Source organism: Pithys albifrons, chromosome 17 (assembly GCF_047495875.1).
Source record: "Pithys albifrons albifrons isolate INPA30051 chromosome 17, PitAlb_v1, whole genome shotgun sequence".
NCBI classification, from domain to species: domain Eukaryota; kingdom Metazoa; phylum Chordata; class Aves; order Passeriformes; family Thamnophilidae; genus Pithys; species Pithys albifrons.
The window spans coordinates 13,647,052-13,660,699 of NC_092474.1; the positions used below are offsets into that span (position 1 = coordinate 13,647,052).

General features: G+C 59.4%; 1 protein-coding gene across 5 annotated transcripts in view; it reads left to right on the forward strand.

The window, feature by feature from the left end:
- NF2 (NF2, moesin-ezrin-radixin like (MERLIN) tumor suppressor) overlaps window positions 1–5,312 on the forward strand; it is a 56,026-nt gene extending 50,714 nt beyond the window's left edge. For all 5 annotated transcript variants that reach the window (XM_071571801.1, XM_071571799.1, XM_071571802.1 and 2 more), the window contains one exon: window positions 3,276–5,312. Coding sequence is in view for 3 of the 5 variants with exons in the window: in XM_071571799.1 (XP_071427900.1) it covers window positions 3,276–3,326 (51 nt within the window). In the remaining 2 variants the exon portion in view is untranslated. The remainder of the gene's footprint in view (window positions 1–3,275) is intronic.
- The last annotated feature ends 8,336 nt before the right edge of the window (window positions 5,313–13,648 follow it).

The window sequence follows — 13,648 nt, forward strand, 5'->3', positions numbered from 1 at the left end:
TAATTCAATCAGTCCAGCAGCCCTGGGAAACAGCAGGCTCCGAGGAGCCCCAGCACAGGAATGCAGGCGGTGGGACTCTTCCCTTCCTCAGATCTTGATTCATTTCAGCTCTGGCCGCTTAATTGCGCTGCCTCCTCTCTCCCTCTAAATTTTCCTTGATGGCTCTGGTAGAGCATCGGGAGCCCACCCTCCCTCCTGCAGGAAGGAGATTATCATAATACTGCTTGTAAATCAATTTTTTTTTCCTTTTCTCCGCACTGACGAGAATGTAACTCCCTCTTAATCACCCTGCACAGCGTTACGCTACGGGGAGGGATATTTATTTCTCCTTGCCTGGCCAGAGGCTGTGGAATGTTTTTGGAGGTGCTGGAGGCCTTTCCCCCCATGGATTGTGGGGTGGCTGGCTCAGGGTGATGCTCTCCTACTTCCTTTCATGTCCTAAAAAAAAAAGGAGGCAAACTGGCTGTTCCCTGTGTGATGGAGTGGGATTTCCCTGCAGAGCTCCCCTCGCCCACCGGCGGAGCCGGCTGGGATGAGTCAGGCTGCCCCAGGAGCTCCCCTTGGCTCTTCCCAGCTTCCCCCAGCCATCCCTTAGGGCTGGTTGTGCCGTGCTTGGATGGGAGCAAGGAGAGTCCTGCCTCTGCTCCACGGCCAGGAAAACAACAGTAAAAGGAAGGAAAAAGGAGAGGGGGAGTTTTCCCTCCAGGCACAGTGGTGCTTCTCTGGTGGAGGGTTCGAGTGCAGTCAGGAGAGGTCCTGATTCCCTCTCTTGATCCCAGTGCCTGGCTGCAATCGGATATGAGGAGGCAGCTCCCTGGACCTGCTGGGCTGATCCTGATCCCCATTGGAATGGACCTCAAAGCTCATCCAGTCCCACACCCTGCAATGGGCAGGGACACCTCCCACTGTCCCAGGGTGCTCCAAGCCCTGTCCCACCTGGCCTTGGATACTCCCAGGGATGGGGCAGCCACAGCTGCTCTGCCCAACCTGTGCCAGGGCCTGCCCACCCTCACAGGGATAAATCCCTGTGGTCTTTGCCTTTCCGATGGCAAAATGTGGCCACTGCTGGGATCCAGCAATCCACAGGGCACAGCCCTCTTGGGAAGTCTGTGCTCACACCTTTCCTTCTCATCAAGACCCATCTTTGCTCCCACTCCCCCTATGCCACATCTGGACTATTCTTCCCGTGCCTCAGTTTCCCTGGAGAGGTGAAGTACCATTGAGTATCTCTGGGAGACTTGGAATGATGCAGCGAAATGTGCTGGGTGAAGGAGCAGGGCTGGACCTCTCCTTTCTCCTTGTGCCTGTGCTGGATGTCCAGGAGCTTTGCCTCCACCTGCTTCCCAAAGCTGGGAGCTGAGGCAGGGCCAGCTTCGGACTCAGGACCTTAAAAAGCACGTGGGGGGTTAATGGAGAGCTGTAGCTACAGGCAGAGCTGGCTGGAAATAGTCGGATTTCTTGATATAAGCCTGAGGGAAACATCTTCCCCTGCTCTGTAAGCAGTTGGAGCTGGCTCTGTTCTTTCCTCCAGCTGGGTTTGCTGGGAGGGATCTGGGGGGCATCTCTTCTCACTGTGATCCAAAGGAGTGAACTCCATGGGCTGGGGGAGGGTGGGGGACTGTGCTTCCCAGCCAGGCTGCTGAAGGGATGGATTTGGTGGCAGGGCCTTGGGAAGGAGATGGATGGCAGGAGATGGATCACAGAATCATGGAGTGGGTTAGAAGGACTTTAAAGCCCATCCAGTCCCACCCCCTGCCATGGGCAGGGACACCTCCCTCCAGACCAGGTTGCTCCAAGCACTGTCCAGCCTGGCCTTGGACACTCCCAGGGATGGGGCAGCCACAGCTTCTCTGCCCAACCTGTGCCAGGGCCTCACCACTGTCACAGGGAAGAATTTCTCCCCAATATCCCATCTATCCCTGTCCTCTGGCAGTGGGAAGCCATTCCCCTTGTCCTGTCCCTCCATCCCTTGTCCCAAGTCCCTCTCCAGCTCTCCTGGAGCCCCTTCAGGCCCTGGAACACTTCCAAGAATGGGGCTTCCTGTCAGGTGGGCTCTCCACTCTTTTTTTTTCCATCTCCAGCCTCAGAGAGGCCAAACACTGCCCGTGGCACACGGAGCTCCTGTCCCACCTCTGTCCCAGCTCTGGAGGGGACGCTGGAGCAGCTGAGGGTTGCTGAGGAGGAGGAGAGCCAGCCCTGGCCTGGGAGCTGCTGCCAACAAAGATTCTTAAGCCCCTGCAGAAATTTCCTCTGCAATACAGATTTTTTTTCTGAGTGGCATTAGAGCTGTGAAGGAATTACGGAGGAAAGGCCGTGGGGGAGAAGCAGGGAGGGGGGAAGCGCTTGACGGCTCCGTTGAGGGGCTTAACAACGGAGGGGCTTAACTCACTGTAAGGTGATCCCAGGATTCCTGTTTCAGCAAAACCGGCATTCCCAGCGGAAGCACCGTGCTTAATCCAGCTGAAAGGAAGCCTTGGCTAAAGCTGCTCTGGCAAACTCCTGGTGATCCAGCAGCTGGCAGGGAGGTGGCACTTCCCCCGCAGCACTCCGTTGGGTGGTTGTCTGTAAATCCTGGGATTTCTTCCTCTTTCATCTCCTTTGGCCCGTTTGCAAATGGGCTCATGGCTCCTCCGGGGGGTGTTATTTTTGGGATCGCCTTGCCATAGCTGGGGAAAACTTTCCAAGTGTTTCCAGGTCCTGCAGGGCCTTGGCTGCAGGGACAATCCTGTGAGCGAGGGCTCTCCAGCGGGACTGGGACAGGGAGGAGGTGCCAGGCTGGGAAGGAGTCAGCTGCAGGGTGCTGGTGTGTCTGCCCAGACCACACGGGGCACACGTGGTGGGACGTGAGCAGGGGCAGAGGATGGTCCTTGTTTGGTGACATGTGGGGTTCACAGACGAGCATGGTTCTCCCTCAGCTCCTGGATGTTTCTCCACCAGCTTCCCAAGATCCCTGTGTGCTCCATCAGGAGCCCAGGACTGGCTCCTTTGATCCAGACTCCTGTGTATCCCCCATCCTGGCAGCCTCAGCCTCGCTAATGACCTTGGTTCAGTTTGTGCCCCCGACCCTGCCCCTGCTTTGCCCTCGGGCTGTGCTTGCTGTGGTGGGGGCTGCACGACCCCCCAGCTCCCGCGGCTCCCTGTCCAGCCTTCCCGGTGCTTCCAGAGGGACACCGCAGCTCCGTCCTGCCCAGCCTGCTCCCTCCCGGGGGTGAAGCTGGGGCAGGTGCCCCTCGGGGCGTTGGGGTCTCCCCTCACCCCCCTCTGCTCTCTTCCAGCTCACCCTGCAGAGCACCAAGTCCCGCGTGGCCTTCTTCGAGGAGCTCTAGGAGGCATCCGGCCGCTCCGCACCGCTGCTGCTTCCCGAGGGCTCCGGGCCCAACAGAGCCTGTCCCGGGCAGGGGGTCCTGGCGGGGCCGGGCAGCTGGGCACCACCCTGGGCACCACCCTGGGAACCCCCTCGGGCACCACCCTGGGAACCCCCTCGGGCACCACCCCGGGAACCACCCCAGGCACCACTGACAGACCCGGGGCTGCCCATGGACTGTGTCATGTTCTCTAGCTTAGTGTCCGTTCATCCTCCTCCCTGACACGCTCTTTTCCAGGGTTTTCCAGCTTTTTTCTTACTGTTCTAGCATAGCTCCTTGGGCTCAGCCCTCCAGGCTTTTCCCTGGTGTGGGGGTCAGGGCTGTGGTTGTGCCCTCCAGCCTGGCAGCCAACAGAGGAGTGTACCCAGGGGTTTCCCTGGCAGGGATGACTTCCCTCTGGATTGCCTTCTCCTGCTGGCCCTGGGACTCCATCTTTAAGCCTGGAGCCCCCCGTGCCTGCTCCAGAGCCCCTTGTGCCAGCCCACAGCTCCATGTGCTGGCCTTGGAGTGCTGTGTGCCAGCCCTGGAGCCCCTTGTGCCAGCTCTGGGGTCCCATGTGCCAGCCTGGAGCCCGCTGTGCCTATTCCAAAGCCCTGTGTGGCACTCTGGAGCCCCCTGTGCTGGCCTGGAGCCCCTTGTGCCAGCCCAGAGCCCCCTGTGCCAGCCCGGAGTCCCCTGTGCCAGCTCTGGGGTCCCCTGTGCCAGCCCTGGAGCCCTCTGTGTCAGCCCTGGAGCCCCCTTTGCCAACCTGGAGCTCCCTGTGCCAGCCTGGAGCCCCCTGTGCCTATTCCAAAGCCCTGTGTGGCACCCTGGAGCCCCCTGTGCCAGCCTGGAGGCCGTGCCGCGGTGCCAGGAGCTCCATTAGGACCCAGAGCATGTTCCAGTGGAGTGCTGTAAATCAGGGCCGGCTCTCCCGGCGCTGCCGAGGTGGGAGGCCCGCGGGCAGGAGCGGGATGGCAGGACCTGAGCCTGTGGGGATCCGGGCGGCTGCTTCCCTGGGGAGACAGGTGGGAGGAAGGTCTCCTCCTCTTCCTCCTCCTCCTCCTCCTCCTCCTCCCTGCCAGGAATACGGAGCGAGAGAACAGCTAGTGCCAACCAAATGAAACCTTATTTTTCCTGCAAACTGTGACGAACCTGGACAGCTTCAGTCTGGGGAGCTCCGGGCTGGGCTCTGCCTGGTGCCTGATCCAGCCCCTCCGAGCCGTCCCGGGAATGCCGCTATCCCGGGCTGAGCCCGGGGCTGCCGCTCCTGCCTGTCCCACAGCGGGTGCCTTCGCTCTGACCCCCGGCGGGGGGACAGGGATACCCTGACCTTCCCTTCCTGTCTCCGTCCCAAATCCTGCCCGGGGGGATCCCTCCCTCCAGCAGAGCCGGTGCTGCCCCGGGGATCCCCCACATCCCCCCAGGATCCCCAATTCCTCCCTCCGCAACTTCACCTGACCCGCAGCCCCACCGGAGGCTCAGCCCGGGGCTTGGCGTGGCGTAAATCCCTTCCCAGCCCCTTTTTATTTAAAACCTGGGATCGATTCCTTGCACGTGGCTGCAGTTCGGCTGTCTGTGGCCCGGCAAGGCAGTTTTCCCATTCCCTGGACTGTTGTATTCCGAAGGAATAACTGTTTCCTCCTGTTTTCATAAAAATTCAAAGCACTGGGAGGAGAGCTGGGGCTTCTTTGCTCTTTTTTACTCCGGGAAAAAGCTCTCCGAGCTCTTGTGGGGACATTAATGGGAAGCACGGCTGGGGTCCCTCCGGCAGCTCCCACGGGATCGGGGTGGCTCCTCCCTCCCCATCGCTGCGGGCGTCCCGCTGTCCCCTGTCACTCCTTTGCATCTTTCCTTGAGGGAAAGGAGATTTGGGGAGTCCGAGTGGGGCTGAGCCCTCTGCCATTCCTGGGGCTCTGCTGATGCTTCCTGATCCAGTCCTGCCTGGAATAAATAAGGATAAACTGCGTTGACCTGTTTCATAATTAATCACGGATGACACCAGCCCTGCCCAACACTCCGAGCCCAGCAAGACTCGACCCCGCGGGCTGTTCCCGGCCCCCTGGTCCCTCTGGGATCCGCGGGGGATGCATTTTTTATTCGCTCTCTGGCAGCAAAATCCCGGGAGATTCTCTGGAGCTTCTGACCAGGGCTCATCCCCAGCGTCACGGGTGGGCTGGGATTTTATTCCCTTTCTGTTTTAAGGGGGGCTGAAGGAGGTGGGATGGGTTTTTTGGCATAGGGATGGTGGTGGGATACCCGTGGGATTTTGAGGTGGCTGAAGGCAGTGGGCAAGGGACATGGGAGGGTGAGACATGAATTCCCACATGGCCACTGGTGACAGGAGTGCATCTGGTGCTGCCTGCCCTGCCTGCATCCCAAAATGAGCCACAAGGCTTTTCCCAGCCCAGGTCAGGATCCCAGGACAGGGAGATGCCCTGGGAACATACAGGGAATGGTTGTGCAGGGAAGGGATGGACGGACTGTGGATGATGTGCAGGGGATGGATGTACAAGGATGGATGTGCAGGGGATGGATGGGCAGGGATGGCAGTGCAGGGATGGATGTGCAGGGATGGATGTGCAGGGATGGGTGTGCAGGGGATGGATGTGCAGGGATGGATGTACAAGGATGGATGTGCAGGGATGGATGTGCAGGGATGGATGTGCAGGGATGGATGCAGGGATGGATGTGCAGGGATGGATGTGCAGGGATGGATGTGCAGGGATGGATGCAGGGATGGATGTGCAGGGATGGGTGTGCAGGGGATGGATGTGCAGGGGGTGGATCTGCAGGGATGGATGTGCAGGGGATGGATGTGCAGGGATGGATGTGCAGGGGGTGGATGTGCAGGGGGTGGATGTGCAGGGATGGATGTGCAGGGGTGGGTGTGCAGGGATGGATGTGCAGGGATGGGTGTGCAGGGATGGATGTGCAGGGATGGATGTGCAGGGGATGGATGTGCAGGGATGGATGTGCAGGGGTGGGTGTGCAGGGATGGATGTGCAGGGATGGGTGTGCAGGGATGGATGTGCAGGGATGGATGTACAGGGATGGATGTACAGGGATGGATGTGCAGGGATGGATGTGCAGGGATGGGTGTGCAGGGATGGATGTGCAGGGATGGATGTGCAGGGATGGATGCAGGGATGGATGTGCAGGGATGGATGTGCAGGGATGGGTGTGCAGGGATGGATGCAGGGATGGATGTGCAGGGATGGATGTGCAGGGGATGGATGTGCAGGGATGGATGTGCAGGGGATGGATGTGCAGGGGGTGGATGTGCAGGGATGGATGTGCAGGGATGGATGCAGGGATGGATGTACAGGGATGGATGCAGGGGAGGATGCACCGGGTGCAGCTGGGAATGGGTCCAGCATGGGTGGCTCCTCCTGCCCTCAGTCTCAGGGGTCCCTGCTGCTCCAGGGGCTCTGCACACTCACAGCACAGCACACTCGTGGCATTGCACACTCATGACATTGCACAGTCATGGCATTGCACACTTCCAGCGTGGCCCATTCAGCCTTGCAGTCATGGCATTGCACACTCATGGCATTGCACACTCACAACATTGCACACTTGCAGCCTTGAGTATATACAGGACTGTGTGTACAGCCTTGCACACTCACAGGACCTTGCACCTGTGGCCTTGCACACTCAGAGCCCTGCACACTCACAGCCCCACACCTGTGGCATTGCACCCTCAAGGAACTGTGCACTTGCAGCCTTGAGTGTGCACTGGATTGTGTAGCCACAGCCTTGCACACCTGCAGCCCCTCCTGCTCACAGCCTTGCACACTCACAGTGTTGCCACTCACACTTGCCCCCCAGTGCCCACCGCCTGCCCTCCCTCACATCCCGGGCCGTTTCTCCACTTCCAAAGGAAGTTTCATCCTGGCTTTTCCCCTTTTTGCCAGAGGAGCTCTCGGGGCGCTGTGGCAGCGGGTGTGGGTTGGGAGGAGCCGACTTTGCCCGAGGAGAAAAAACCACCAAGTGGCCTTTCCCCCATGTGCCTCTCCCAGTACCTTCCTTCTGCTGCAGGTTCCTGGGGAAGGAAACTGGGAATCTGGGCAGCAACCGAGCACTTTGGCAGCACTTCTCTGGTTTTGGGTCCCCAAAGCCTCCTCCACTCCTGTTATTTCACTTTCAAACCACTAAATGCTCTCAAAAATAGAATAAAACATCGAGAGCTGGGGATGAATCGTTGCCTGTGGAGAGGGGTCACTGCTGTCAGCAGGACACAGGGGACACACCTGTGAGTGGCCAGGCCAGGTCCCAGAGCCCCAGAGGGGGGTCAAGGCGTTGGGTCAGAGCCCCTCCCCCTGCCCCTAAATGTGCATGGGTTTGGTTGGCAACTCCTGTGGGAAAAGGGCTTGGAAGAGACAGAGGGGATGGATGGGGGAACGGGCAGGGATGGCACTGCCATGACTGTCCTGCTGCAGCTGCTGACCACTGGTGTCCTCCCACCCCTGGGCTGCTGACCACTGGTGTCCTCCCACCCCTGGGCTGCTGCTCCACAGCCCCTGCTGCCCCCCTGCACCTTGGGGGGCTGCCCCAGCCCTGGGTACCTCGGGAAGTCAGATGGGGGGTTAAGGAAAAGAGGGGGTCACTGGGAAAGCCCTGGGTGAGGCTGGGGGGCTCCAGCACTGGTTTGCACGAGGGCACATCATGGCATGGTGGCACCTGGCACAGGTGGGAGCCGGGAACACCAGGGTGGCTCTGCAGGGTCACCCTCTGCCCACCAGCAATGCCATGGGAATTTGGGAAGCAGCCCATGGGACACCCCATCCGTGCCCTCAGGCTCCCTGGGGTGCTCAGGGCACCCATTGTGGGGGTGGCTCCTGCAGTTTGGGGTCTCAGGAAGTGAGTAAAATGCTGCTCCAGGGATCAGAGCCAGCTGGATCCTGCTTTTTTCCAATGGTGCCCTCAGGACGTGAGGACGTGGATCCTTCCTCGGCTGACAGCTGCCAGTGTGGCCCTGTCCCCACCAAACCCATCCACCCATCCATTCCCATCCCTCCCATCCATCCCATCCATCCCCACCCATCCCATCCAAACCCATCCATCCCATACATCCCCATCCATCCCATCCATCCCCATCCATCCCATCCATCCCATCCATGCTCATCCATCCCCACCCATGCTCATCCATCCCCATCCATCCCATCCATCCCCATCCATCCCATCTACCCCCATCCATCCCCATCCATCCCATCCATCCCCATCCATCCCCATCCATCCCATCCATCCCCATCCATCCCCACCCATCCCATCCAAACCCATCCATCCCATACATCCCCATCCATCCCATCCATCCCATCCATCCCCATTCATCCCATCCATCCCATCCATCCCATCCATCCCATCCATCCTCACCCATCCCTGCTGGCACAGGCTGATGGCTGGCACAGCTCTGCCAGCTGCATCCCTGCACCTTTGTCTTCCAGGCAGGAAAAGGGGGAAGAAAATAGATTGAAAAGCAAGAAGGGCTGGCCCCAGGGACACCCCACTTCCTGCAGAAACCTGGCAAACCCTGTGTGTCTTTCTTGGTTAATTAGGGAGTTACTGCCCAGGGAGACCAGAGCTTTGGAGCCCTAGGTGGGACCACAGGGGAGGGATAATATGTGGATGCTGTGGAATCAAAGGCATGTGGAGCAAAGGGCAAATTGCTGGAGCCAAGTGGGGGGTGTTGGGTGAGGTGTGATGGGGTGTGGGATCACACAGTGGGGTGTAAGGTCCTGGTGGGGTGTGCAATCCTGGTGGGGTGTGGGAGCTTGGTGAGGTGCAGGACCATGCAATGGACTGCAGGACCTTGTGATGGGGTGCAGGATCTCATGAAGGGGGATGGGATGCTGTGGTTTGGTGTGGCATCAAGGGATGGGGTGCAGGACCACACAGTGGGGTGCAGGACCATGGGATGGGGTGCAGAACCACAGACTGGGGTGCAGGACCATGGGATGGGGTGCAGGACCATGGGATGGGGTGCAGAACCACAGATGGATGCAGGACCATGGGATCACGTGCAGGACCATGGGACGGGGTGCAGGACCATGCAGGGGGGTGCAGGACCATGGGATGGGGTGCAGGACCATGGGATGGTTGCAGAACCACAGACTGGGGTGCAGGACCATGGGATGGGGTGCAGGACCATGGGATGGTTGCAGAACCACAGACTGGGGTGCAGGACCATGGGATGGTTGCAGGACCACAGACTGGGGTGCAGAACCATGGGATGGGGTGCAGGACCATGGGATGGGGTGCAGGACCATAGGATGGGGTGCAGAACCACAGACTGGGGTGCAGAACCACAGACTGGGGTGCAGAACCATGGTATGGGGTGCAGGACCATGGGATGGGGTGCAGGACCATGGGATGGTTGCAGAACCACAGACTGGGGTGCAGGACCATGGGATGGTTGCAGAACCACAGACTGGGGTGCAGCACTGCTGCCACCACTGCCCTGGGACAGGATCTGGGGCAGGAATGCTGGAGTCCCACTCTCATCACCTTCTGCTCAGCCAAGGAAACACAGGGCATTGTCACAGCCCTGCTGAGATGTGTCTGCTGCCAGCCTGATGTCACCTGGTCTGAGCATCCTGGCCCCAGGTACCTTTGGATCCAGCATTCCTGGCTCGGGGCACCACCAGATCTTGGCACCATGACACTGGGTACCACCAGATCCTGGCATCACAAGGGCATTCCACGGCAACAGGTCACAGCACCCTGGAAAGATGGAGCTGATGTCACCACTTGTCACTGTGCACCAGGAGCAGGGTGGGAGCAGAACCTGGCCTGGCACAGCTGTGTCCTGGAGGCAAAACTCCTTGCAGGAGCCTCCGCCTTTCCTTAGGAAAAGCCAGATCCCTCCCTGTGCTCTGGCGCTCCTTCCTGGGCAGGCTGTGCAGTCCATGAGTCTGGCTTTATTCTGTTAATAAGTTTGCAAAAGTCCTTGCCTGAGGTCTCTGGGAATTGTCTCTCCTGGCAGTGACACCTCTCCCCTCCTCATCCCGGGCCACGTCCACCTGGAGGGATGTTAGAAAGAGGCTCAGCTCAATTTCTCCCATTTTTCATAAAGAAAAATCCCTCCTAAGCAGAATTCCTGCCTCCTCCCACGGAGGGGGGATTTCCCCCACTCCTTCAGAACCCAAATTAAACTGAGCCCTCCGAGCCTTTCCCGTTCTCCCTTCCCTCCCATCCTGCCCGAAGCTTTGCCCGGCAATCCCCCATCACGAGTGGGATTTGCTCGGAAATGCATCCCAGGGTTGGAACAGTCGCGGCCACGCTGGGATGCGGCTCCCGAACCCTTCCCGGGGTTATCTCCGCTGCCCTTCCCGGGTTTCCAGCGGGCACTGGGAGCTGGCAGCCGGCCGGCCGCTGGGATAACCTTGTGGCTCGGAACGTTGCAGCCATCCCTCTTCTCCCATCAAGCGTTCATTTAGGAAACATTGCACTAAATACCCTGCTGACAGCCGCGGCCCCGCGAGATTGATGGCTCGGGCGCCCGCAGGGCTCGGCGCCAGCGGTGACTTTAAAATGACACCCCGGGCCGCTCTCGGCCCCTCCCGGTGCCCGGAGGGGCCAAGGGAGGGTCTGGAGGACATTGGTGCTGCCCACCCCCATTCCAGCATCCCGACACTGCCCTGGAGTGTTATTTGAGGGTACCCAGCAGAGGTTTGCACCATCCTCAGCTCTGACAGGTTTCCCCATCCCTGTCAGATTTCCCAGGGCGTTGAGCCATCCCCATCCCATCTCCAAATCCATCTCCATTCGATCCCCATCCTATCTCCATCCACATGCCTTCACACCCTATCCCACTCCCTTCCTATTCCCATCCCTGGGAGGGAACCTTATCCCTATTCTCATCCCCATTCTCATCCCATTTCCAACCTTTTCCCCATTCTCATCCCATCTCTATCCCTATGCCATCCCCATTCCAATCCTCATTGTCATCCCAAACCCACCTCATCCCATCCCACCTCATCCCAATCCTCATCCTCATCCCAATCCTCATCCCCATCCTCATCCCTTCCCACCTCATCCCAATCCTCATCCCCATCCTCATCCCTTCCCACCTCATCCCAGTCCTCATCCCCATCCTCATCCCTTCCCACCTCATCCCAGTCCCATCCCCAACCCCATCCCAGTCCTCACCCCTCAGGACTGGAGAGGGACCAGGAATCTCCACTGGACAAAGGGGGATGAGGAGCCAAAAGGGCTCCTCAGAAATAAATGAGGAGCAGATTAATTAAATCCCCATCCCTGTTCCAGCATCACTTCAGTCCTTTTCCTTTCCATTCCCGCAAAATTCCTGAAAAAAATGAGGACATTGATGTCGGAATGTGACCCCGGAGCGAGATCCTCCCAGAGCTGCAGACAGGACACAACATGCCAGGCCTGGGTCGTGCTTCCCCCACCTCGTCAGTGGGATCAGCTAATTAGGGGAAGCACCCGGGAGTGTTGGGAAGGTGCCACTGTCACCAAAAGGACGAAGGGACAGCAGGGGAGGTGGCACTGACCTGCTGGCAGGGCTGGTCTGAGCCCCGGGTGGGATAAAGGGGAAACTGTGAACAAGATGCACAAATAATGGAGGAATTATGAAGAGGAACATTCCCAACAGTCCAGCAGCAGGAAAGGTGCAATCCCCCAGCTGTGGCTGGGATTTTAGGCTGAAATCCCTGGGATTTGGGGATGCTGCTGCCTCCATCCCATCATGGCAGGACTGAGGTTTGGGATTCTCCCCCCAAAGTCAGGGAGGGAATTCGGGCTGTGGGGCAGAGCAGTGGGAGCCAGCTGGGATTGTCCCAGCCCTCATCCCAGGAGGAAGAGGGCGGTGTGGCCGAGCTGGGCTCCGGGAAAGCACGGAGAGCACTCCGACGGTGATCCCTAATGAACAAAAACCTAATCAAGGATTCAAATGCAATTAAGCCATTTAATTCTCATTTCCCCTCCCTGTGCCGCCTGCTGCCTCTCCATCCCCAGGGAGCAGGAGCTGGGATGACCTGCTGCCCCTCATCCCTAGGGAAGGGTGGTCCTACAGGTCCTGCACCAGCAGCTCGGGGGGGGAATTTGAGGGGAAAAGCCCAGAAATTGGCCGGTTTATTCCTGCTGGGATTTGGGTGGTGAGAAATTAATGAGTTTCCACCCCGGGGCCTCCAGAGAATTAATTGGGAGGGAACTTCGTTAACATCGAGGAGCAAATTTAAAAGAAGGAGGAGATTTTTAATCAGGCTTTGCCTTTTTGGGTTTGTTTCTCCCCCAAAGCCACTTGTTACTATCAGCATTCCCCCCTCACGTGCTGGGAGTCGTAGCAGACACCGGAGACTCCCCGCGGGGCGCAGGTCCGTGTGCCCCGACGCCATCCCGAGCTCCGGGGGAGGATGGAATTTCAGCAGAGTTGGAAAAATCCACCCCCGAGCCATGAAGGACCCTGCCTTGGGTCCCCCCCCAGCACCGGGAATTGCTCATCCCTGAAATCCCCCTCTCCGGAGCGCGGTCGGGGTGGTTTTCCCACTGCCGGAGAGGGAAATTTCTCCCAACTGAAAAATGGCTTAAAGGGGACCCCAGCTGGTTAAATCCAGCGGCGGCTGCAGCGGCAGCGCTGCCAGAGGAGCGGTGGGATTTGGGGAGCCCCGGAGGGGGGTCCCGGCCGCCGCTCCGGGAAGGAGCAGCGCAGGGAGGTAGGAGCTGCCCGAAAATTCCCGGCAGATGAATGGGATGAGGCTGAGCAGAGTCCGCGGCGGCTGCGGGAGGCAGGGAGCGTTAGGGAAGGACTCGGTTGGAGCAGCAGGAACCCCTATCCAAGATTGTGGGGGTTCTTGTGGCAGCGCCAACATAGGAAACACGTTTGGAGCCTGCCTGGTTGTGCCTCAGTTTCTCCACGGCCCTGGAGCATCCCTGGTTTCCATGAGATCCCGGGAGGTGCCGACTGGCCCCTTTTTCTCTTTCAAAGCTGGGGACAGCGCCTCTCCCGCCCCCAGTTCCTTCCCTCCCACCGCGGCACCTCCGAAGGTGCCGAGCAGGGGCCTTGGCAGCCTCCCCGTGCCACTGTCCCCTCCTCCGGAGCTGCCACCTGTCCCAGGGGACACTGTGACCCTCGTGTCCCAGCGGGCTGGGGGCTGCTAGGACACCCCCAGCCAGGGAATCAGGCAGCAGGATTTGGGAGGGGAGATGTGCCAGGTCCTGGGAACATCCCTTCCCGTGTCCTGGGGCACAGGTGGGTGTCACAGGGACACGGATACCGTGGGGACATGGCACAGTGGGGACCTGCCCTGGCACAGGAGCCCAGCTGTGGTTAATCAACGTGC